This window comes from Phacochoerus africanus, chromosome 5, assembly GCF_016906955.1.
Source record: "Phacochoerus africanus isolate WHEZ1 chromosome 5, ROS_Pafr_v1, whole genome shotgun sequence".
NCBI classification, from domain to species: Eukaryota; Metazoa; Chordata; class Mammalia; order Artiodactyla; family Suidae; genus Phacochoerus; species Phacochoerus africanus.
This window is the reverse complement of record NC_062548.1, coordinates 116,556,890-116,580,145: the sequence shown is the minus strand read 5'-3', so window position 1 is coordinate 116,580,145 and position 23,256 is coordinate 116,556,890. Positions and strand designations below refer to the sequence as shown.

The following is a 23,256-nucleotide window of genomic DNA, read 5'->3' as shown; positions in this document are numbered from 1 at the left end:
AAGAATGTATGTGTATGTATGACTGAGTCACTTTGCCGTACAACAGAAATTGATACAAGACTAAATCAACTATAATAAATTTAAAAAGAACACTTACTACAGCTCTATTAACAGTGAAAATTTGGATATAAACTGTGTCTGACAATAGGATGGATATTTCAACACATTTTGGTAAAAAGCAAAAGAGAAATGGCTATTCAAATGATGATCTCAAAGAATCCTTAATGGCATATTTGCTTATTATTAATTGATCTCAATTTATTGAAACATTGCTACAATAAAAAAATAGAAAATAAATGTTGGAGAAATTGGAACCCTCCTACATTGGCCGTGGGATCTGGAAAATTGTTCAACTGCTGTGGAAAACAATTAGGCAGTCGTCAAAGAGTTAAACATCTAATTACCATAAAACTCAGCAATCCCATTCCTAGGAGTACACCAGGAGAAATGAAAACATACGTCCACACAGAAACTTGTACACCAATGTTTATAGCACTGCTATTCATAAAAGACAAAAGGATTAAATAGCCTAGAGATCCATAAGCAGAAGAACAGATAAACAAAGGAATGAAATATTATTTAGCTGTACAAAGGGACGGAGTACTGATACATGCCACCATTTGGATGTCTCGAAATATTATGATAATTTATGATATTACGATATTATGCTAAAAAATAGATAGGTAACAAGGACTTACCAACTCGCAGGGAACAATACTCAATAACATGAGTATTGCTTTATATATATATATTCTGAATCACTTTGCTGTACACCCGAACCTAACACAACATTGTAAATCAACTACCCTTCAATTTTTTAAATATTATAAGTGAAAGGAATTAGACACCAAAGGCCGCATCGTTTATGATTTCTTATATATGAAATCTCCAGAAGAGGCAAATTCCTGAAGACAGAATGTGGATGACCTGTTCCCAGGGGCTGGGTGACCTGCAGATGGAGGTGATTAAGCACACCCGGTGTTCTTCTACGGTGATTTTTTAAAAGTTTTTCAGCTAGAGAGGGTGATCATTTGCACAACATGGAGAACGCACCAAATGCCACTGAATTGTTCCTACTTTAGAATAGGTCATGCTTTAGAATTGTTATGTGAATTTCGCTCAAACAAACAAAAACAACCCAAAGCAACCTAATTAAATATGTTCTGCTTTCCAGCCCCGGCCTCCCCTCAAGAACAAGGGTGAGAGCGCTAAACACCGCTCCGAGAAAACTACCCCAAGTTAACGCTCTCAGACACAATGGTAGCATTTGCAGCGGCAGAATAAAGTTACAGCGGTACATCAATGCGAAAATATTCATCTCCTGCTTTGCGGATGGGCCCAAGGTGAACCTCGTGTTGTGGTCAGTGAAACCTCGGATTTAAAGCTCAGCCGGAGAGACCCCATAAAATATCGGAGCTACAAGGGGCTTGAAATCATCGCCCGACCTGGATCTGCCCGGGCGACTGTGATTCCAGGTAGCATAAATAGTTGCCGCAGAGCCGGCAATGGAGACCAGGTCTCCCCGAACACGCACCCCGCCACATCGCGAAGCAAAGCTCCACGCTCTAGCTGGGGTTTAGGTTTGTTTCTTTGTTTTAAAACCCCAGGAGCCTTTGGTTGGTCAAAGGATTGTGGGCCGCTGGCATGCAGTCCCCTAAAGAGAGAGGTGCAGGTGTGAGGCGGGCAGGGGAAGGGGCCGGGTGGAAGTGAGCCGCCCGACTCCCTGCCGGGTTTAGGGCCCCGCCCGCAATGGTTAATCCCTGGCGTCCAGCGCAACACTGCTGCGCCGCCCGGCTCGTCTCCTGCAGCTCCGTGCTTTGTATCTTTCCTGCTCTCAGGCGGAAGAGATCCTGACAAACGTGGGGTAATCGACTGAATGAATGTCCTTCACATCAGGAAGGCAGTGGGATATTACTGGCGCCTCCGGAGAAACCCGAGGGAAACGAGGGGCGGAAATAGCTAACTTAAGCCGTCGGGGTTTGCAAACCCGGCCGGCGCGGGGAGATTTTTGACCACCTGTGCGTACCCGCCCCACCCGAGAAATGGGGTCCAGAAATCAGGGTTGTAGGCCAGATCTCTAAGCGTCCGCAGTTCTGTAGAAGCCACCGCGCGTGAGTGGTGGGGGTATCGTTTCGTAAAAAAGCAAGGAAACGGAAGTGTATTGCCGGTGTTTCCTTCGTCTAGGGCTGGAAAGTGGCTCCTTTGGCAGCTTCCATTGCTCGCGCCTCTGTCTCCGGCTTCCTCTGTTCTGTGCAGCCTAGAGGAGCTGGGCTCCGGCCGGCTCCTTTAGAAGGTGGAGACCAGGGCACGGGAAAACCACTGAGACCCTGAAGGAGTGGGATCTTGGTAAGTATTAGAGGGACATCCGCAGCCCCGGGAAACAGCGGAGCCTTCGATAGCTCAGTTGGTAGAGCGGAGGACTGTAGTGGATTACCCCTGGCAATCCTTAGGTCGCTGGTTCGATTCCGGCTCGAAGGACTTCGTCTGACGTTTTTTAAACCCCTACCCGTTTCGGGAAAAAAGGCTTTACCTAGAATGTTTGAATGAGCACTGCCGCTGCTCCGTGCATGTATGCAGCGAGTACTCAGCACGCTCTCTTGTAAGTTACGTAGGCCTTATTATTGCTTGCGTGTAATTATTATATGCTTGCTTTAAAAAATCGTGCAGTGATACCACTGCACTGGCTCCACAGCACTCGAGAACTGAACGAATATTCTGAATTGTAGTGGGTGCTCTTGTCAGCAGACACCCCAGAACAACCTGTAAGGCAAAGGGAAGGACTTCAGCAGCAGCCGGGGGATTAGCTCAAATGGTAGAGCGCTCGCTTAGCATGCGAGAGGTAGCGGGATCGATGCCCGCATCCTCCACTCGGTTTTTGCCCTACGCGTTGGAGGATCCCTAAACCTTAGGAGAGGGTGGACTGGGTGGGCGTTGTAGAATTCACAGAATAGTACAGTAGGCGATGCTTGGATTCGCATACGGTCCTCTTATTTTTGCAGATGAGTCTTCCGGTGCCCTTCTTGGTGACTTTGTCTTTTCCTCCTCCCGGGCAGTCCGTTAACTGCCTTCTACGAAGACGCGGGCGGAACCCTCCGGCCCGGCCTGCGGGCGGAGTCCCGTAAACCGTACCGGCTCAGGTACCCGCCAAACGTGCGAGGCAACCCCGGCGTGCTGACCAATGGCAGCGAGCCTTACTGGGCGGGTAGCCAGCTGTCCCCGTGGCCAATAGGCGAGAGACTTCTTGTTTCCTGGCAGAGCGGGGTCCCGGCACCGCGGTGCTCGGCTTTGGTTTGGGTCCCGGGTGGAGGGCCCAGGTGCCGGGGCCCAGGTGGCGCCTCGCTAGCGGGAGCGGGAGCGGGATCACCGGCCCGGAGAGAGGTGAGGGGCTCTGCGTGGAGCGAGGGCCCCGCCGGCCCCGCCCCCTTCTCAGCCCTTGGCCGCCCTGAGCCGCTCCGGAACCCCCCCGCCGCCCGGCGGGCCACCCCGCCCCTCGCCTGAGCTGCCCCTGGCCCCACCCCCCTCCCGTGGCCTCACCTCCCACCTCCGCGCCCAGCCTTCCTACCCTCCCTCGCGCGTCAGTCGGCCCTGACCCGTCCCCTGCCTCCAAACCCCACCCTGCCCGGGGCAGGCTCGGTCCAGGTGCGAGGGTCCTTCCGAGCCGAGGGTCGAGAAGTCATCCCCGCTGCCAAATGGGTCTCTATCGGCCACGTTTTTTTTAGGGATGCTCGGAACACCCATTATTCACAATGACCAGGGTAGCTTTTTCAGGGGCTTCAGTGCTTGCAGAACGAGAGGGGAGGGGGTGGAGATAGACCCGCGTCCTAGCTAGAACTGAGCTACTCTTTCCAGGTAGTCATGTGGCATCCGTCCAGTTTCCTTTGCCTTGGCAAAGGCCACACTTGTCTAGTTTTCTTCCATAATAGGCATAGAGTAGTAACAAAAAAGTAAGAGCCAGCCTTTCCGAGGCTCAGGAGGGCAACAGAAAAATGACCCGTCAGTACTTGCGAGGTCAGAGGAGTGGAGAGAGGAAGCTGCCCATTGAAAGTTGGAAACTGGGTTCCTTCTGCTCTGCTCCTCTGGAGAGTGGGGAGCCAGTCTAGAAACCAGAGATCCAGAATGGCCCATTTTCAAGATGGCCCTGTGCTGTGGCGGGTGTATCTTGGCTAGTTTTGCACCTCTCTCATTCTATTCTCTCATCTTTGGGCTGTAGAGAAGCTTAGAGTCTAGTGTTTCTTGGCATACTTAAGCCACTGAATATTTCATCTTGGAATAGCCAAGCTGTAGTAAAATAAGGTCCTTTTAGGTCAGTTAGAGCCCTTCGTGTGGGAACAGGATGCTACTTATTCTTGGCCTTTGCCGCAAGGCCACGCCTACCTTGTCTAAGGGTGAGAGCGCGCCTCTTGCTTCTTAGCGCACTCCCTAAGAGTAGCTCTCGTTTACCCAGAGATACCCAAAGAGCTTGTTTTCATTTTTCCCCAGCTCTCAGGGCCTGAGTGGGGCAGGAGGATGCTTTCCCAGCCCCATCATGGAGCTGCGCTGTGGGGGATTGCTGTTCAGTTCTCGCTTTGATTCAGGGAACCTAGCCCACGTGGAGAAGGTGGACTCTGTGTCTAGTGATGGGGAAGGAGTGGCAGGTGGGGCATCAGCCTCCACCAGCAGCATCGCCTCTTCCCCTGACTATGAGTTCAACGTGTGGACCCGACCAGACTGTGCTGAAACAGAATTCGAGAATGGGAACAGGTAGGAGGACGGCAGGAGGAAGAGGGGCTGGCCCCATATCCCGGCCTGGGGTAGCCCTTTGTGACTTAGAGGTGGTGGCAGTATCTCACCCTTCCTCTCCCCGCTCCCTCCCTCCCTCCCTCCCACCTGACCGAGAAGCCCTTCCCCAGTCTGGCTGCTCCAGCTCTCCCAGAGCCCCGCTCCAGCCCTCCTGCAGATAATGACCTGTCTCGTGGACTTTGGCCCTCAGGTCATGGTTCTACTTCAGTGTCCGGGGAGGAGCTCCAGGGAAACTCATCAAGATCAACATCATGAACATGAACAAGCAAAGCAAGCTGTACTCGCAGGGCATGGCCCCCTTCGTGCGCACACTGCCCACCCGGCCACGCTGGGAGCGCATTCGAGACCGGCCCACCTTTGAGGTAAGTTCGCCGTGAGGAGGAAAGACAAGATCTGGGTGCTAAAAGCAGAGGAGGGGAAGGAAAGAGGAGTTCCCTTCGGTACAGCGTGCAAGGCAGGCGGGACCCCAGGTTCGGGTACCAGCTTCCCTCTGGCACCAGCGGGTGTCCATGACAAGCCCCGGCCTTGAGAAGCCTAGAAGGAGCTGGCTGTCCCATGGACTCAGAGGGAAGTTGGTAAATGCGATGAGGGTGTGGGGTCAGGTCCTGGGGACCCCGGTTCTGACACTGATGGCATGTCGCCCCTCAGATGACGGAGACGCAGTTTGTGTTATCCTTTGTTCACCGTTTCGTGGAAGGCCGTGGGGCCACCACCTTCTTCGCCTTCTGCTACCCCTTCTCCTACAGTGACTGCCAAGATCTGCTCAACCAACTAGACCAGCGCTTTCTGGAGAACCACGCTACCCACACCAGGTGCCAGCCCCATTCTTACTCCTGTCGCACCGTCCTGGACCCGACAGCACCTCTGCTCCTCCTGGAACTTGCCCTTAGGGTGCTGAACCAAAACCGCATCTGTTCTTTTCTCTGAACAGAGTGTGGGACTTTGGGTAGCTCTGACAGGTGCTTCTGTGCAACCTTGATCTCAGCACGCCACCATTCCTCTCCACTCGCCCACCTGCCTCCTTCAAGCCTCTTAATAGCCCAGCTCCCATCAGTCCCCCAGAATTCAGCGAGCCCCGCCACTGCTCAGCACACGCCTGTTTGTTTTTCCTGCCCCCAGCAGAGGTCAACTCTGTCTGTGCAAAGCAGTCTGTCTATCCTGGGGCACCAGAAACGGGGGGAAGAAACAGTGAGTTCATCCTGTCCTGTCCCCTACATTCAGGCGGTGTAGACCCATCCAGATTCTGAGCCTCGTTTAACACTGTGAGGGGCCACAGGCCCCAGCACTTGGGGTGAGGAACCAGATCCTACAAATCCTGAGCTCGTGACACTGCCCACCTGTTGGCCGGTCTACGGGGTTAATGGCTTTTTCCCCCCCAGCCCCCTGGACACCATCTATTATCACCGGGAGATCCTTTGCTATTCTCTGGATGGACTTCGTGTCGATCTGCTAACGATCAGTTCCTGCCATGGGATCCGAGAAGATCGCGAGCCCCGCTTAGAGCAGCTCTTTCCTGATAGCGGCACTCCGCGCCCGTTCTGTTTCACAGGCAAGAGGGTGAGTAGGAACCCGGGCTTCTGCGCAGCTCCAGGCACTGCTGCTAGCGAATGGCATCGGGGCCACAGCCTCGGGCTGTGTTCTCAGGCAGGTGTGACAGCCCCTCCTCCGTTCGCAGACTCAGCCAGCTGGAAATCCAGTGGCTGCTTCCACCGCCTCCCAGCGCCGTCCCGCTCGGTTACCGTGGAACATAGAGCGCTGACCTAATGACTGCTCTCCTCTCCGCCTCAGATATTCTTCTTAAGCAGCAGGGTACACCCCGGGGAGACTCCATCTAGCTTTGTCTTCAATGGCTTTCTGGACTTCATCCTTCGACCCGATGACCCCCGGGCCCAAACTCTGCGTCGCCTCTTTGTCTTTAAGCTGATTCCCATGTTGAACCCCGACGGTGTGGTCCGGGGCCACTACCGGTAAGAAGCTTCCCCAGCCCAACTGGGTCGTTCCCGGTCCCCTCATGCCCTGCATGGCAGTGAAATACTGTCAGCTTCTCAGCTCACTTCTGCGCTCCCTGTCCTCCTGCACCCACACAGGGGCAAGCCCTGGGATTGGCCCGTGACCTGAGGAGGGATGGGGTCCCACGTCCGGCACCCTCTAGGACTAGAGCCAAAACCACGGCGGGGCCCTCCGGGGAGAGGGGGGATGGCTGGCCAGGGAGGGAGAGGGCCTGGCTTCAGCTCTTCCTTTCCTAAGGCACCTCCAGCCTCGCATTTCATAAGTCCGTCTCCTTTCAGCTACCCTGGTGTCTCCCTCACTGGCCCAGCCCCCTGGGCCCCGCTTTAGTCCTCGTTTCCCTACAGCACAGACTCGCGTGGAGTGAACCTGAACCGCCAGTACCTGAAGCCTGACGCGGTCCTGCACCCGGCCATCTACGGGGCCAAAGCTGTGCTCCTCTACCACCATGTGCACTCCCGCCTGAGCTCCCAGGGGCCCTCCCAGCACCAGCACAGCCCCCACCCGCCTCCCGCTGCGCCCCTTTCCGACCTCGAGAAGGCCCCCCATCTCCAAAATGAAGCACACGGCGGGCGCGCCTCTGATGGGGACAGCCCCAAGGCCTGGACACAGCCTGAGCGGGCAGAGCAGAAGGCCAGCGCTGTGTGGATTATGGCCCAGCAGCCCCCAGAGGCTGGGCCCCCGGCCCCCGACAGCATCCCCCCCCGAGAGAGTGGTGTCGCTTACTACGTGGACCTGCACGGCCACGCTTCCAAGCGGGGCTGCTTCATGTACGGAAACAGCTTTAGCGACGAGAACACCCAGGTAGGAGTCTCCAGCACGTCGTGGGAGGGCGGGAAGTGTTGCGGGCTAGGACGGAAGATGGACCTTCTGGCAGGAAGGCCTGCGGCTGCAAGAGCTAGACCGTTCTGAGCGAGCTGCAGAGGGACAGGAAGGGGCAGCACGGGGCCCCTCGCGTCTCGGTCATGACCTTGTGACCTTTGAGAGGGGGTCAAGCTGTCAGCGTCGTAGTCTTTGGTGTTTGGGGAAACAGAGGAGAATTCTGCAGTATTGGAGAGAAGGGCTTAAAAAGAGGTGGAATTGTACCTTTCCCACGCCTAGAAATAACGTCAGCCTGCAGTGGGAATTTCAGAAACCCTGGCCGCTGCTGCTGCTTCTGAAAGTACCACCGGGTTAAGGCTCGTGCCCCAGGTGTGCCGTCTGTTCCTTGCCCCCACCCCGTCTTTCTGTCTCGCCTTCTGAGTTGCCCTTCTCCTCCCCCAAACAGGTGGAAAATATGCTGTATCCAAAGCTCATCTCCTTGAACTCAGCCCACTTTGACTTCCAGGGCTGCAATTTCTCAGAGAAGAACATGTACGCCCGAGACCGCAGAGACGGCCAGTCCAAAGAGGGGAGCGGCCGGGTGGCAATCTACAAAGCCTCAGGGATAATCCACAGGTTGGGTTGGAAACTGAGATACAGTTGCTGAAACAGCTTCCCAAAGAAAACAATCCCCGTGGTAGGGTGTGAAGGCCAGGGCACGGCCCAAGGCTTCTCAAAGGACAGATTCACGATGAGTCTGCCTGGCTTTGATCTGGGACCCTACCTTTTGGGGACCTCCTTAGGTATTTGATGAGGTGCCAAGGTCAGCTGCTAGTTGCTGGGGAGGAGCGCTTTGTGCTTGTGTGCACTTCAGCCCCGAGGACTATCTCCTAGACCACCTCGTCTGTCCCCCACGGTTCTGTCCACAGTCTGTCCGGACAGGACACTGATAAAGGTCTCTGTGTCTTAGCTACACACTTGAATGCAACTACAACACTGGACGCTCAGTAAACAGCATCCCTGCCGCCTGCCATGACAACGGGCGTGCCAGCCCCCCTCCCCCGCCGGCTTTCCCCTCCAGATACACTGTGGAACTGTTCGAGCAGGTATGAATGCAGGGGACGAGTGGGGACAGGGGGCACCTCCAAGTCTAGAAAGGCAGTCGCTCCCGCTGCCCGATGCTAAGGCCCTCTGGGGAGAGGGGCACCACCAGGGGTCTCGGCACCGCGGTTCTCTTCCTCAGTTACCAGGCGCAGGCCTCTGACTGTAATGGTACTGAGAGCAGGAAGGGGCCCCACTTCTGATCGCCTAGCATATCTGAGTCAGAGTCTTCGCCTCTGAGCTTGTCTTTCTCTTTCTGTTGGGCTTGTTCCCTCCTGGGCTAAAAGCCAGCCCCCCACCCCCAGAGAGGTCCTGGCGATCCTGGTGTTCTGGGCACACAGGAGGAGGAGAAAGAACTGTGGGTTACAGAGAGGTCCCAGTGCCTTCTCCTGCCGGGAGAATGCCTTCCTGATGCCAGCCAGAAAGCCCCCTGCCCCTGCTCATAATGGACGAGGGCCCTGGATGGGCATCATCAGGTTAGGGACCAGCTCTACAAACAGCCTGAGCACAAAAGCTGGGAAACACACTGAGCCCATGTGAGGCCCGGCCTCTCCTTCCCTTCTGTGCTGTGCACCCCAAGCCAACACAGCACCCTGGGTTGGAAGAGCAGGCGGGACACTGAGCCAGACCGGACTCCACCCACAGGTGGGACGAGCCATGGCCATCGCAGCTCTGGACATGGCAGAATGCAATCCATGGCCCCGAATCGTGCTGTCAGAGCACAGCAGCCTCACAAACCTCCGGGCGTGGATGCTAAAACATGTGCGCAGCAGCCGAGGCCTGAGCACCACTGTGAATGTGGCTGTCAGCAAGAAGAGAGGCTCTCGGACGCCACCCAGAAGTAACAAGTAAGACCAGCGGGCTGGAAGGGAGCAGGGCTGTGGAAGTGGAACAGGATGCCAGAGCAGGGAATTCCAGCTTCCAAAAGGTCCATGTGGTGAATATTTTCAGGATGGGTTTAAATTAGTAAGATTAGTGCATTTTTCGGAGAATGGGAACCTCTTCCCTTTTACCTGGAGCCGCATACTTCCTGGATATCTGAAAAGCAAGCCGGGGGACTCCCTGCTCCAGGGCCCTGCACACCACCAAATGTAATTAGGGTGGGGGCGGGGGCGGGTCTCAGCATCCAGTGGTGGTGAGTGACCGGAGTTCCAGAGCAGCGCCAAGGCAACAAGGGGGATTCACTGGCAGTGCAAGCTGCCCAGGGGCAGCCCTTATGGCTTGTGGTACGTTGTCTGCAGGAGGGAGCAGGGCTCCCTGGCCCCTGGGATGCTCCACGTTAGATGCCTTGTCTGTGGACCCCTTCCTGCTCCCTTAGCCCGGGTCCCTGGGCCTTTCACCCCAGAGGTGACACTTCGCTGAGCATCAGAGCATGGGCAGAGACGCGAGACGACCTCCCTGGCCCAGCGTTAATTGGCATTTGCTTCTTTGCAGCGGGCTGCCCGTTTCCTGCTCTGAAAACACCTTGAGCCGCGCACGAAGTTTTAGCACTGGCACAAGTGCCGGTGGTAGCAGCAGCAGCCAACAAAATTCTCCACAGATGAAGAGCTCCCCCAGCTTTCCTTTTCATGGCAGTCGGCCTGCAGGGCTGCCAGGCCTGGGCCCTAGCACCCAAAAGGTCAGCCACCGGGTGCTGGGCCCCGTCAGAGGTAAGCTAGTCTGGGAGCCCCTGCAACAGGTGTTCAGTTGTTTGGGGCACTGCTGGGGGAAGTGAGAGCTTGAAGATACACACTTGGCCTGGGACCAAGAGGTGAATCAATAAAACTAGTTCATAGCAGAATCTGCAGCCTCTCCTGCGACCTTGGTGTTCCCCGCGGCATGAGCTCCAGACGGTACCGTGTGTGGCACAGGCGGGAGGCCGGGCACGTGCTGGGAGGTGGCGCCATCTCCAAGGAAGGACACTGGCTAGGGCGGGGGTGCGCTGAAACATGGAGCCTTTACGTCAAGGGCAGGGTCGGTCTGTCTCGTTGGGAGCAGTATAAAAAGATGGCCCCACCATCCAAATCGCAGCTCGGTGAAAGGTGGAGAATCTGCTCCAAGGTGTCCGTGGGCTGACGTTGTTCCTGGCTTCAGAGCCTGTTCAGAAAGTGTTAGCAGAGGATTCCAGCTCTTCCGGAGAAAAATGGAACAACTGCAGACAGCTTCTGTTTTAGGTTTACAAAGCACCAGTCTAGCCCCTTCCAGCAGAAGTCACGGTTGCCCAGCCGTGCCCCTAGGTTTGGCCACTGAGACCCTGCTTGCTATAAGACAAGGATTCTGGGTCAAAATGTGTCCCAGAAACAGGTGTGCCTTTAGGGGGAAAGAAGAGGAAGGGACTGCAGAGCTGTTCCTTGGGAGTGACCTGGACAGTGGTAGGGAGGCTGTCGCAGGGCCACTTCCAGAAAAAGGGCTCAATCACAAAGCCACACTGTATGTGGCTTCTGGGCTGCAGAAATCTTGCCAGAGTGGGGAGGCTCACATGCTAGGACCTGGCTTTGCTGGTCCTCACCTGTACTTGTCCCTGTTAGCACTTCCTTGCTGCCTAGCTTGCAGCAGAGCTTTCGGTGCAGAGCAGAAACATGTGCCGGGATCAGTGGCTGTGGAAATCTGACCGCTGGTTAGAGCAGCCACAGGGGAGAGCGAGCAGCGGTCCCGACCAGCCTTGACCAGCAAGACGTGCTCTCCCTGACAGGCACCGCAGTTACCTCTGCTTCTGTTCCAGCCCCACTCTTGGAGAGTCTCTCCCCTCGGAAAGGACCCCTCTGCACCTTGTGTTTGACTGAAGGAGAGGATTAAAGCAATAATAATGCCTCATATTTAAATAGCACTAAACAGTGAACAAAACAGTAGCCCATGTGAGTACATTTCCTTCAGCCCTCACAAGGACCCTCTGGGGTATTTCCATTTTTCTGATGAGGAAACAGGGTATTTAAGGGTAACTTGGCTAAGATTGCATAGCTACTAATTGGCAGTTATTCACATTTCTCTCTTTTCCTACTCCAGTAAACGTGAGTGAGTTTTCCATCTTATACCTGGATAGTTTTTCTTCTTCTAATTAATTTCTCTTCCTCTTAACTCACAGTCCTTAGGAAGGAATATCAGCCCCATAAATTCTCCTTCCCTGGCTATAAAAGGGAAAGGGTAAAAAGCCTTTTCCAGGTCCTCACAGGAGGAGTGGAGGCAGGTTTTCATCGGCATCTTATCCGCATCTTCCCTGCACCCCCGCCTATGCAGAGTGCGGTAGCCGGCTCCTTGACTGACAGCCGTGTATTCCGCTTCTTCGCTACTTCCCCCAAATAATAGGAAATCAGCGTTGTCAGTATAAATAATTCCTGGCTGACTGACTTGAAAGTTAGCAGGGGAAGCAGGGCAGTAAACGTAAATGCACACACTCGCTAAAAACATACAGGGAACTTGGGGGAGCCACTGTTGTAGAGAAACACAAGAGTTACGACCCAAAGAGCAGTCAGTTGAGAAACAGTTTTGAAGACTGTGTGGTGGCATATGGTTTGACAGAAACATTCCAGAGATGACAGTGATAGCCAGGACCAGAGCTGCTGCGCAGAGCGGACACCTAGCAGGCGCACTAGCTGGCTCGGAGGGCCAAGCCCTTCACCATGGGAATCGGGAAGAGAGTGGGAGGAAGACGCTGGAATGTCTTGAAAACAGAGATTATGAGTTAACGAGACGTGGTAATGACTGTGCTTCTGAGAATGACGGGGGCAGTTGCTTGAGAGAGCTGTCTGTGACCTGGATGCGTGTGTGTGTCAGGCAGGGCCGGGGAGGCGGGACCCTTGCAGTAGTTTATGTGAGGCACTAGCGCCTGTACCACGGTCTGTGAATATACACATCAGAGGCAGAAGTGGCAGGATTCAGTGATGGTGGAAGAGAGACAAAGAGAGCTTCCAGACTGCAAGTTAAAGGAAGATGACTGTAAGACATTGTTGAAAGAAAGGTGCTGAGTTTATCTGTTTTAGACATGTCACAGGCTACCTGTATGGAGATGTCCTACAGGCAGAGAAAGGGCCACACTGTAGAACAGGTGACATCAGGGTTGGACCTAAGAGTCATCCAAATACAGGTGCAGTGAAACCAAGGGAGAAGCTCTGTGCCCCCCAGTGAATGAGCTCAGAAGCAGAGAGAGGGGCTGGGTTGAGTAGACGACACCCTTGGGACTTGCATAAACATTCCTGAGAACTAAGAAACTGTCTCTGAATTCAAGAGGTCAAGAAGGTTCCTAGTAATACCAAACAAGAATGCTTTGTAAGAAGTTGAAAGGTCAGATCCAGGAATCTTGACTCCTATCTTCTGAGCATTTGCTACAACTTTTGCCACTTCATCTTTTAAAGTCCCCGATGTGACTCTAGGACACGGGAGGACCCTGGTTTGGGATGGGGACCTGTGATGCAGATACGCTCTTTGGACTTGGTGTCTTCAATTAACCTTTGGAAATCTTCTTTATCTTGTTCAGTGTGATTTGTCCTGTGCTGTAGCTTTACGACACTTCTTGTGACATCTGGCTCCTAGGCCTGTGCCAAGTCTAGGCATCTTTTGTCTCCCAAGATAGGAAGAGCACGACTTCTTATCTCTGAGATCTGACTCTAAAGCAGCTATAGATGTACTTTCCAAACCCCAAACTGGGATTGTGTTGACAGAGGTGTTTTTTTTTTTTTTTTTAAATGCACTTATTGATAAGAAAGTTTCCTCTAATGTACAAAAATTATTTCACATTTAACCCTATGTTTAATGAATGACTGTCCTTTATTGGGTAAAAAAAAACATGAGATTAGGCTATCCAGAAGATTGCAGAAAAGATATGGTAGCTCAGCCAGAAGCTTCAGGCAGAGGTTCAAGGAACTAGTCTGGCAGAATCTGTCCTCAGAGGCTGGGGGTAAACAGGTATGTCGCTGGGGCAGGAGGCTGGAAGGGCCTGAGTAAGCCTTGCCTCCCAGGGTCCCGCTGATTGTAGTGCCAGGATCTTCTTTACCTTGTTCTTCCCCTGCTGCAAGATAGGCCCTGAGAACCGCCTTCCCAGTCCCTGGTCAAGTTCCTGTCGCTGGGCTCCGAAGCACAGACGGCACCATCAGCAGCTGCTGCAGAGGAGGAGGAAGGAGCTCCCTGGGGAATAGCTAATGTACTAGCTCAAGCCTGTGGTCCCCGGTGCAGAAGCAGGTGCACAGAGCTCAGAGGAGGACCTGTTGGGGAAAGGATGGATAGTAAACGAGCTTCTCCTGTTGGCTGTGTATCGGTGAAAATAGGGCACAGACCAGAGCGAGGCCCGTGAGGTGCCCGCACACACAATTTAAGGCGGCACTGGAGCTCAGGTCAGGCAAGGGCCTCCTTACGCTGTGCACCCTGGGTGCCTCCCTCGTTTCATCCTTGTCCTGGTGTGGGATTCAAGCAGCATCTCACTCAATAGCTGAGACAGACTCCCCGGCGCCCCGCTCTACCCAGCGGGACTTAGGCCTAAAGTGTAGGAGACACGGGACTTGGGCCTAAAGCAGGGATCCTTCTGCCATCAGCCCACCACGGCCACTCTCATCCCGCCCGGCTCTGGCGCTGAAACCTGAGGTGCCTAGAATTCCTCTCTGCCTGTGACACCTTGTTTCAGCTGACTGGTGGCTTTGGGTTGAATGGAGGGTCCTTTGGGAAGTGAGTCAAAGGACATAAGAAGAGTGGCTCCAGCACCATCACCATCACCACTTTGACCTTTTCCCTGCAAACAAAAGTTCACATTAAATACATTAAAACTAACTTGATGGAAGGAAATGTCTGCTAACACATGTTTAGCGCCACACCCAGCACGTATTAAATGGTCCGCAAATATTTGCTGAACAAATAAAAGGCAAGAATTTGGGAGCTGAATGAAGGCTTGTTTCACCTGTCCACCCCTCAGAGGGCAGAAATCAGATTTGCAGTTATCCTCGGGGTCCAGTGAGATCTGGGGTGCTCCCTCTAGGCACAGTTCTAAAGACGTTTCTGGGGATGATGCGGGACCTACACAGGGGTTCAGTAACAGCTCCTCAAAACTGTGAGCCCTTAGACTATCCATTCTGACTCAAAACGGTGAGGTCAGCCTGCCTCTACGTCTCTGACCTCTGCCCCAGGGCTGTCCTGCCACTCCCAGATAGAGTCTAGGGGCTGATTACCATAAAATACCATCCTACAACCTCTAGATGCTGAGCTGGTCACGTTATCACTTGCACTGAGTCTTGCTTAGACTGCTGTTTCTATAGCTTAGAACCAAAAAAGAAGAACTGGCACTCCTCCCTTTAATTCTTGTCTCCATGGGGACTGGGTAGGTCTGGATTATACCAGGGCCCCAAAATGGAAACAAGAGAAACTGCGCTGTGTGCTCACGCTGCCAAATTTATAGGCAGGCCCGGCCAGATCCAAGACAGGCTTTTAAGCGATGAGATGAAATGCTAACCTTTTTTTTTTTTTTTTTGGTCTTTTTAGGGCCGCACCCACGGCATATGGAGGTACCCAGGCGAAGGGTTGAATCAGAGCTGTAGCTACTGGCCTACACCACAGCCACAGCAATGCCAGATCCAAGCCGAGTCTGCAGCCTACACCATAGCTCACGGCAACACCGGATGCTCAGTGAGGCCAGGGATCGAACCTGCATCCTCGTGGATACTAGTCAGATTCATTTCTGCTGAGCCACAAGGGGAACTCCGAAATGCTAACTTTTAAAAAAATGCCTTTCACTTTCCAGCTCAGGCCTGTCTCCTCAAGCAGAACTTGTTTCCCAGCCTGAAGCTCCCTTTAGGGGCAGGATTCCTGAGGTGTAGCCTTAGTATCTTTGCATGATCCCTACATGTCATCGGCATCGTTTACATCTTTTGCCTGCTTTGCTTTGTAACTTCTTAGGTGTCACTCAGTTCCTTACTAGAACCTACAAATGTCCCAGAGGGCTTCCCTCACGTTCTTGCTTGCTGTCTCTCTCATCCTTTCTTGCGGTACGTAGGGAGAGGCTTCGTCCCTACCCTGCTTTCATTATGCTGCTGTGTATAGATTTCTCCCATCATCTCCCTCCTGCTCTTTCCCTCTCTATCATAAAGCTCATCACTTCTGCCTGTTGTGCACTGTCACTTGTCATCATCTTGACATCCCTGTAACAAAAGAATTACTCAGGTCTCTGGGCTCTACGGTATCTTAGTCATTGTGGTAGGTTTTCAAGTTATTTATCTGTGGCCATGAGTCTCTGACTCCTGTCATTTTGTTGGCATCACTGTGCCAACTCTTACTAGCTCCCTAAGGTCTGGTTGTTTCTGACTCTCGGCAATGGTCTTAGGCAATGGTCTTACACTCTAACTGGTACCCAGCATCTGGCCAACTCCTCAAAGCTAGAGTGGCTTCCTTCCTGAGGTCTTTCCCTCTCTTCTAATCCTTATTCCTACAGGTATCAATTTTTTAAAATTTGGTTTGGGACCTTCCAGAAATAGCCTGTCACTGCTAATGTAGCTAGACAGCAATTCCTAAGTTGTGTCCTAAGTTACTGTCACCACTTCCTAGGTTGGAGGCTTTTCACATGTGACACATGTTCCTTTGGTAGGAGTCAACTGGCATCCTGGAACCGCCATCGAATTCAGCTAGGTTAATAACTCATTCAGTGGGAGAGCATTTGGCACCTGCTCTCCCCCCGTGATGAGGAAGGACCTGCCAAGCCTGAGAGCCTCTACCCCATCTAGGCACCATCTACCCCACTAAGACCCCACCTTTCAGAACCTGAAGCAGTGAAGCTCTAGCCAAAGAATGGACCAAGAGAGCTGCCCCACAGAGTAAAACCATATGCCTCAGACACAGGGACTGTTGAGCCAGCTTGTGGTCTACAGTGGGTGTCTGCTCTCCGGGTAAACAAAACGTCTGTTAAGGGCTCTGCTTTTCCAGGCAGTACTTCACCGGCACTGGGATATACAGTACAGGAAAAGACTTAAGTCCCTACCTTCGAGAGACTCAAGTTCCAATCAGAGTAAAAGCTAACACATGGGCTTTACATGTCTGAACATTTAATTAAGGAGAGAGAAACCATAAACAATGACTAGTCAAGTGAACAAAGGACAAAGGAATAAAGGAGAACAGTCCTACTGTTAGTGGTCAGGGAGGCTTCACAGGTGACATTTGAGATGGGAGGTGTAAGATGTCCAGAGTTCCACCAGAAGAGGAAATGGACACTGCAGAGGAACCACACAGCTAGTAGCCATAGAGGCTGCTGCAAAGGGTGTGAAGGACCAGGTCAGCATCCTCTCAAGGAGAGTAGACCCAGCGGGTGGGGCTTTGAATGTCATGTCAAAAGGTTTAGACTGTATCCTTTAGGAGAACTTCACTGTTCCCACTGTGACACAGTGGGGTCAGGACAGTGGCGTCTTTGCAGCACCAGGATGTAGGTTCAATCCCCGGCCCAGCACCGTGGGTTAAAGGATCCAGCATTGCCACAGCTGCAGCATAGGTCACCACTGTGGTTTGGATCTGATCCCTGGCCTGGGAACTCCATATGCCACTGGGCAGCCAAAAAATTTAAAAGACTTTCAGTATCTCCCCCTTGCCTGAGCCAAAATGTTTTTGATCAGGCCCACAGTTTAGAATTTGAATCTCTGGCACCTGTGTGAAGGACAGAGGCTCAAGCTAGGGAGACCCATGGGGATTTCTTTCAAAAGCCTGGAGGAAGGTTAATGACCTGTGGCGATCCCTGGTGGCTCAGTAGGTTAAGGATCTGGTGTTGTCACTGCTGTGGCTCTGGTTACTGCTGTGGGGTGGGGATGATCCCTGGCCCAGGAATTTCTGCATGCCAAGGGCACAGCCAAAAAAAAGAATAAAGGGAGAATTCAATGGAAGGCAAAGGAAGAATTGTCCAGATTTGGTTAAATAAGTGTGAGGGAGGACCTGAAAAATTCACCAAGGTTTCCTGCAGATTTTTCACCCAGATGGTGGACACAAAGGGAAGGGGGAAGAAAACAAGTTTTATTCAGGTCACTAGAGATGGTCAGGTAGAAACGAGCAGCAGACAGTTAGAACCGCGGTTCAGGAGTCCTGCTGTGGCTCAGCAGTAACGAACCTGACTAGGATCCATGAGGATGCGGGGTCAATCCCTGGCCTCGCTCAGTGGGTTAAGGATCCAGCGTTGTCCAGAGCTGTGGTGTCGGTCAAAGGTGCGGCTCAGATCCCGAGTTGCTGTGGCTGTGGCGTAGGCCAGTGGCTACAGCTCCAATTGGACCCCTAGCCTGGGAACTTCTGTATGCCGCAGGTGTGGCCCTAAAAAGATAGGAAAAAAAAGAACTCCAGCTCAGGAAAAGAAGCTGAGAGGGAGGCTTGGGAGTTTGGAGTATGTAGAGCAGGAGAGGACCAAGGATAAAATGGTGGGGGGACATGGACATTTAGGGGAGCAGACAGAGGTAAGAGGAGAACCTAGGAGAGCAAAGCTCAGCAACTTCTTTGCCAGAAGAACAAACTGGTGGGTGGGTGGTAGATCGGTCAGCTTCAGAGGCCAGAGTAAGATGAGGGCTGGATGAAAACTGGAGAGCTGGAATACATTATTAGGTCTTTCTGCCCATCTCAGATTTACTTCAGAAGAGGGATGCTGGTGTGATGACAGGCTGGGCCACAGGCATCTTCTGATGAGGGAGAACCAGTGGGATTGTGGTGACAATGCCTCACTTATCCGCCCTTTTATCTGCCTGTGTCCCTTCCACTCAGAGCCCCGAAGCCAGGACAGGAGACGGCGGCAGCAGCCACTGACCCATCGCCCTGCTTCGAGCGCCCTGGCCCCATCCCCGGCTCCTGCTCCTTCTCACCTAGCCTCTTCACAGAGCGTGGGCTCCTGCCTGCTGCCCAGCGCACTCAGCATATCAGGTCTGTACCCACTGCCGCTGAAATCTGGGTTGGCCGGCCTCCTTCCTTCCCTACCACCCAGGGTGTAGAGCAGGCTCCTGACTGGGCCTGAAGACGTCCCTCCAGCTCTGCTGCCATGTGACCCGGACCTCCTTCTTGATGTGATGCAGGCTACTCCAGCCCTCCTGGATTACCCTATAAATGCCAAGCATCGATGCCCTTGTACAGGAAGCTGGAATTTAATGAACATTTTGTATAATAAAATAAGTTAACACTTATGGAGAATTTACTATGTGGCAGGCACTGCTCTAAGCACATTTCATTTAATCCTTATTTGTACTGCTTATTCAGGCTCCCTGACTTCAGCAGCCAGGCAACGTTAGAAAAAATTGAAGAGGGAAAAAAAAGCATAGGCCTTCCACCTGTCACCACTGCACCGGTTCTGTGGCTGTATCATCCCCCTAGAGCCTGGGACATGCATGTGCTCTCTTTTTAGGTTACAGCCCCAGCTGTGGAGAGGACTGCCCGGGAGTGATGTCTAAGACTCCAGTCTAACACCCACCCCTCTCCGAACCCACTACTCCCAAGCTGTTAACGCTGATGGGTAGTGCTGAATCCACCAGTCTTGACTACAGCTAACTTGATCCTTAAATGCTTATGCAAGTGATGGGGTTAACTCTAAAGGCTATAAATTCAGAGGAGTTCAGCTTCAGCGGGTTCTGATTCAAGCTCTGAGATGCTGCTCCACCCCTTGGACCAGACTATAGCGTGTGCCGTGCTTCTCAACCAGGGGTGCTTTTGCTGACCAGCGACATTCGGCAGTATCTGGAGATTTTTCAGTTGTTATACTGGGGAGGGGGCAGGAAGAAATGCCACCTGCTGGGTAGAGGCCAGGGATGCTGCTAAACATCCTGAAATACACGAGGCAGCCCTCCAACCCCCGCAACAGAGTTATCCAGCCCGAAATGTCAATATTGCAAATGCTGAGAAACCTTGGTCTAAAGGAAGTTGCCTCTTCTCCATGGTCCCATCCTGATTATCAGTTTCCTTTGTTCCCTAGGGAGCAGCTGTTCATTCCTGTCCTCAGGGGACAAGCCAGAGGCTGTCATGGTGATTGGGAAAGGTCTGCTAGGGCCTGGACCTCGGATCCCCTGTATCAGGACCCGACTGCAGGTAACATTTTTGGGTTTTCTTCAGTCCCCAGCATAGCAACTCTGGCAGAGCTGTTGACTGGGTAGCGGGAGGGAAGATGCCCAGCACTGCTTTACACGCTCTGCCCACACCCACAGCAGGGAGCTGCTCTGTCGCGTGACTGCCTGTCTGTCCAGTGCCCCCATCCCCTTCAGCCAGGTCTCTTGCTTGCTTCCAACCCCAGTATCCCTGCCGGATACACCCTGACCTCAGCTTCCTTGCTTTGGCTTTGCCTGCCCCTGCCCTTAGCTTCTCCTCTCTTTCTGCCCAGACCTGCCCGAGGAGAGTTCCCGCCAGGAGGGGTCCCGGATTCCCCAGGTAACACATCTGGTTGCTGCTCCTAGGAACAGTCCAGACCCCACGCTAGGCTGACTAAAGTTGGGAACAGGCAGAAGCCAACTGGATGGGTGAAGCTTATGCTGCTCTGGCAGGGGCTGAGGCACAGAAGGCTGAGGGAGACCTACTAATCCTCCATCTTTCCACACCATGCTTCTCTACGCAGCCAGACCTCGGCCATGGTACAGCCATGGAGGTTGAATGCTGGAACATTTTGCCTCCCCTAGTTAACTATAGTCATAGACTGAACCCAAGTGTCTCCTAGGTATGATCCCCCCTACCCTCTCCCTTAGGGCCAGTGCCCAGGAATTCAAGGTCCTAGTACCTGTGTCGACCCCTATACTACACTCATACATGTGGAAACTCTAAAAGGAGTCCTAGAAGCAAAAAAGTCCATGGAAGACTCCAGCCTCTTAGCCCACCCCCTGTCCACACAGGCTAGGCCCAGGTTGGGCCGGGGCTCACCGCCGACTCGCAGAGGGATGAGAGGCTCTTCAGGCCCCACATCCCCTATCCCCCGGACCAGGGAGAGCAGTGAGCCGGAGCCGGGACCCCACTCGACACCACGGTGAGCCCCAGGGTCCCGTCCCTCACCCCACCTCTCACTTCTCCCCCCTCATTCCTATTTCTGCCATTCACCGTCATTTCCTTCCTTCCCTCTCCCAAAAGACTGAATGTACTTTCATTAAGAATCTAGTCCCTGACTTTTTCCTCATCATGCCCACAGTCTTCACTCCAACAGACAAAAGAACAATTTCTAGTTAGGGCCTAAGGCCCAGGAGCTGGCCGGTTCCAGTATCAGACCACTGTGCAGTAGTCAACCTGCCTATCCGCCCGCATCTGGCCTCTCTCGACCCCCAGCCCCTGGCTAACAGACCAGAGCAGAAGCAGAGTTTTCACAACCCTGACTCCTCTCTTTTTTCTGTTGCAGGCTGCCTCAGGCTGGGCCTCCACGGCCCCGCTCTGCCCCTGCCTTTTCTCCTATTTCCTGTAGTCTGTCTGACTCCCAGTCCCGGATTTGTTACAGTGGGGGGCCCTTGGGCCAGACTGAGGTTTGTTTTGTTCCTAAATCTCCCCCACTCACTGTTTCTCCCAGGGTCTGACGCCTTGACGTTCACGCCCAGGATAGAGCCCCCAAGATAGGGAACATAGTTAAGACATATGCGAGTCCCCTTTCTCAGCTGCTGATTCCATGTGACAAGTATAACTCCTTGGAACGCCAGCCTCACTGTTCTGAGGCACTGCATCACCTTGAAACAAGACAAAGCAGGGACCTGCCACCCCTTCCCTCCCTCCACAGCACAAGATTTTGGGACCACACACACACAAAAAAATCTATATTTTTATATTGGGGGGAGGGAGTAGAAAAGAAAGCAGCCCCTATACTGGGCCCTACTCAGTGGCAGCTTCTTGTTCCATAGGGTTAAGGAAGACTTTGAGGAAATAAAAGTTGTTTGGAAAAATCCAGGTGTAGTTGCTTTGTATGCTGTGATGGTTAGAAGGGATGACATGAAGTGTGAAGGCCCCTCACCCTCCATCTTGCCTCAGCCTATATCCTGGAACCCTAGAAAAGAGGGGGAAAGACCTAAGGTAAGGAAATCGCTGCCGCCTTCCTCTGGGGCAACCCTTCAGGAATCAACTCCCATCCAGCTTGTTCCCCGCTAACAATTGTGACCCACACTGAATGGCTGGTTTTCAAGCCCTTCACGCCACCCCCCTCCTATGCCCCATTCTTTTCTATGACTTGGGTCTACAGTGGCTACCCCCTAAATCAGTGCCCGTGCCTCTCTAATAGAATTCTCTATCTTTACAACCCCTCACAAGAAAAAAAGTTAGGCCTAAAAACCTTGTAAAAGTGAGAACTATTTACAAGGAGAGCCCAAATCCTCCTACATGGATGGCATCCTCAGTACCTTTAGTCCTTCACGTGTCAATACCCCCTTACACCATACTGTCAACTTGGGCATCTGGGGAACACATGAAGATGGGGATTGAGGGGGGGTTGGGAAACCCACCCCCGTTCTAGCAGGGAGCAGTTTAAGAAGGAGGGGGAAAGGCACTCACTACTCCGTGCAGATTAAGGGGCCCAGTTCTGGACTGTAACATGCTTAGCCCAACACTTTCTGATTTGAAGTTTCAAACCCTGCAGACCCTGGCGCGGCCTCGCCCCTCCACTCTCCGGGGCTAGGCGCTACAGCCCCGGACCGTTACCTGGGGCGGAGAAAGCGCCACTTTCACTCCTGCTTCTTGGGGTTGTTGACGGCCACGTAGTGATAGAGAACGACAAGCAGGAAGAGCGACACGCCCAACATGTTGGCGAAGATGGCGAGTTGCACGTCCGTGATCATGCTGCGGAGAAGAAGGAGGACTGAGCCTCGGGCCGACGCACTCCTCACCCAGAACGGGAGTCGTCCTCGCCCCCCTGGTCCAGTCACCGCCGATGGGCCGTGGACCGCGCCTGCGTGCCTCTCACCTGATCAGCTGGGCTCGGCTGCGACAAGGTCTGCGAACCAGCTCGAGGTTAGGAGACCTGGACCGGAAGTTAGTCGCTCCAGCTCCGTCCCAAATCAGGCACTTCCGGCCGTGCGGCGCTGCTGCTACGGGCTCTCTAGCTCCCGCGTCTCGCCTGCTCCTGCGGCGCAGTCGTGAGGGGCGGGGTCTTGGGCGAAGCTGCGGAGGGACTGGCTGAGGAGGGCGCGGGCTGGCGCGGCGCAGCTGGTTGCAGCTGGCTGGGCCGGGGACGCGGTTGGCGCCGCCGGGGCAGCCTGCCCCGAGCCCAGGGTGGGCTAGGGCGAGGATGTGGCAGCAGGGCCGGGCGACGGGCTCGGTCGGCCAGACCCTAGACTCCAGCCTCCGCCTTCTGTCCCGGGCCCTCGCACTACGGCCCACTCTTTGCTTCCCGGCCCGGCCAGGTGCTTCCTTTACGCTCTGCCCTCCGGAGCCCTTCCTTTGCCCGGGCGGCTGGGGGAGCGATGAGAGACGGTGCAGAATGGGGACAGGGCTGGGGCGTCCGAGTACCTCTCCTCGGCGCCAGCCTTTCTGCCCCGCATCCGCCAAGTAGAACGATCCTGCCTGTGATCTGATCTGGCCAGTGCCTCCCTTACCCGGACTCCCTTCCCTCCATCCCACCCCCAGAGGTGGGCGTCGGAAATAGGGCGGACCCTCCCGGAATCAAAACCCAAACCGTGGGACTTCAGCCAAGTGGGAAATCACCCCCCGGATGTGAGGGGG

General features: G+C 53.7%; 2 protein-coding genes and 2 non-coding genes across 9 annotated transcripts; 3 read left to right on the top strand and 1 right to left on the bottom strand.

Moving 5' to 3' along the window:
• The first annotated feature begins 1,788 nt into the window (after positions 1-1,788).
• AGBL5 (AGBL carboxypeptidase 5) lies at positions 1,789-21,490 on the top strand. Of its 5 annotated transcripts, XM_047782444.1 has the most exons (17): positions 1,789-1,864; positions 2,185-2,346; positions 3,000-3,137; positions 4,480-4,740; positions 4,970-5,141; positions 5,428-5,591; positions 6,159-6,336; positions 6,568-6,746; positions 7,134-7,590; positions 8,054-8,223; positions 8,558-8,693; positions 9,334-9,536; positions 10,123-10,337; positions 18,364-18,519; positions 19,559-19,671; positions 20,463-20,593; positions 20,957-21,490. In XM_047782444.1, the coding sequence occupies exons 4-17, from the start codon at positions 4,526-4,528 to the stop codon at positions 21,126-21,128; spliced, it is 2,661 nt and encodes an 886-aa protein (XP_047638400.1). In that variant the 5' UTR covers positions 1,789-1,864; positions 2,185-2,346; positions 3,000-3,137; positions 4,480-4,525; the 3' UTR covers positions 21,129-21,490. The 5 variants fall into 5 exon arrangements, 4 of the variants coding, with proteins under 4 accessions (XP_047638400.1, XP_047638401.1, XP_047638399.1 ...); XR_007135190.1 differs by lacking the exons at positions 1,789-1,864; positions 2,185-2,346; positions 3,000-3,137 and adding exons at positions 3,154-3,378; positions 19,961-20,007 and having other exon boundaries at positions 20,957-21,085; XM_047782445.1 differs by lacking the exons at positions 1,789-1,864; positions 2,185-2,346; positions 3,000-3,137 and adding an exon at positions 3,152-3,378 and having other exon boundaries at positions 8,114-8,223.
• On the top strand, positions 2,390-2,478 carry TRNAY-GUA (transfer RNA tyrosine (anticodon GUA)). The gene is given in 2 exon segments: positions 2,390-2,426; positions 2,443-2,478. It is a non-coding gene; the product is annotated as a tRNA-Tyr (tRNA).
• On the top strand, positions 2,795-2,867 carry TRNAA-AGC (transfer RNA alanine (anticodon AGC)). The gene has a single exon. It is a non-coding gene; the product is annotated as a tRNA-Ala (tRNA).
• Positions 13,410-23,171, bottom strand: OST4 (oligosaccharyltransferase complex subunit 4, non-catalytic). Of its 2 annotated transcripts, none has more exons than XM_047782449.1 (3): positions 22,499-22,658; positions 22,237-22,374; positions 13,410-13,862 (listed from the first exon to the last, which is right to left on the bottom strand). In XM_047782449.1, the coding sequence occupies exon 2, from the start codon at positions 22,371-22,373 to the stop codon at positions 22,260-22,262; it is 114 nt and encodes a 37-aa protein (XP_047638405.1). In that variant the 5' UTR covers position 22,374; positions 22,499-22,658; the 3' UTR covers positions 13,410-13,862; positions 22,237-22,259. The 2 variants fall into 2 exon arrangements, with proteins under 2 accessions (XP_047638405.1, XP_047638403.1); XM_047782447.1 differs by lacking the exon at positions 13,410-13,862 and adding an exon at positions 21,348-21,589 and having other exon boundaries at positions 22,499-23,171.
• Between the last annotated feature and the right edge of the window lie 85 nt (positions 23,172-23,256).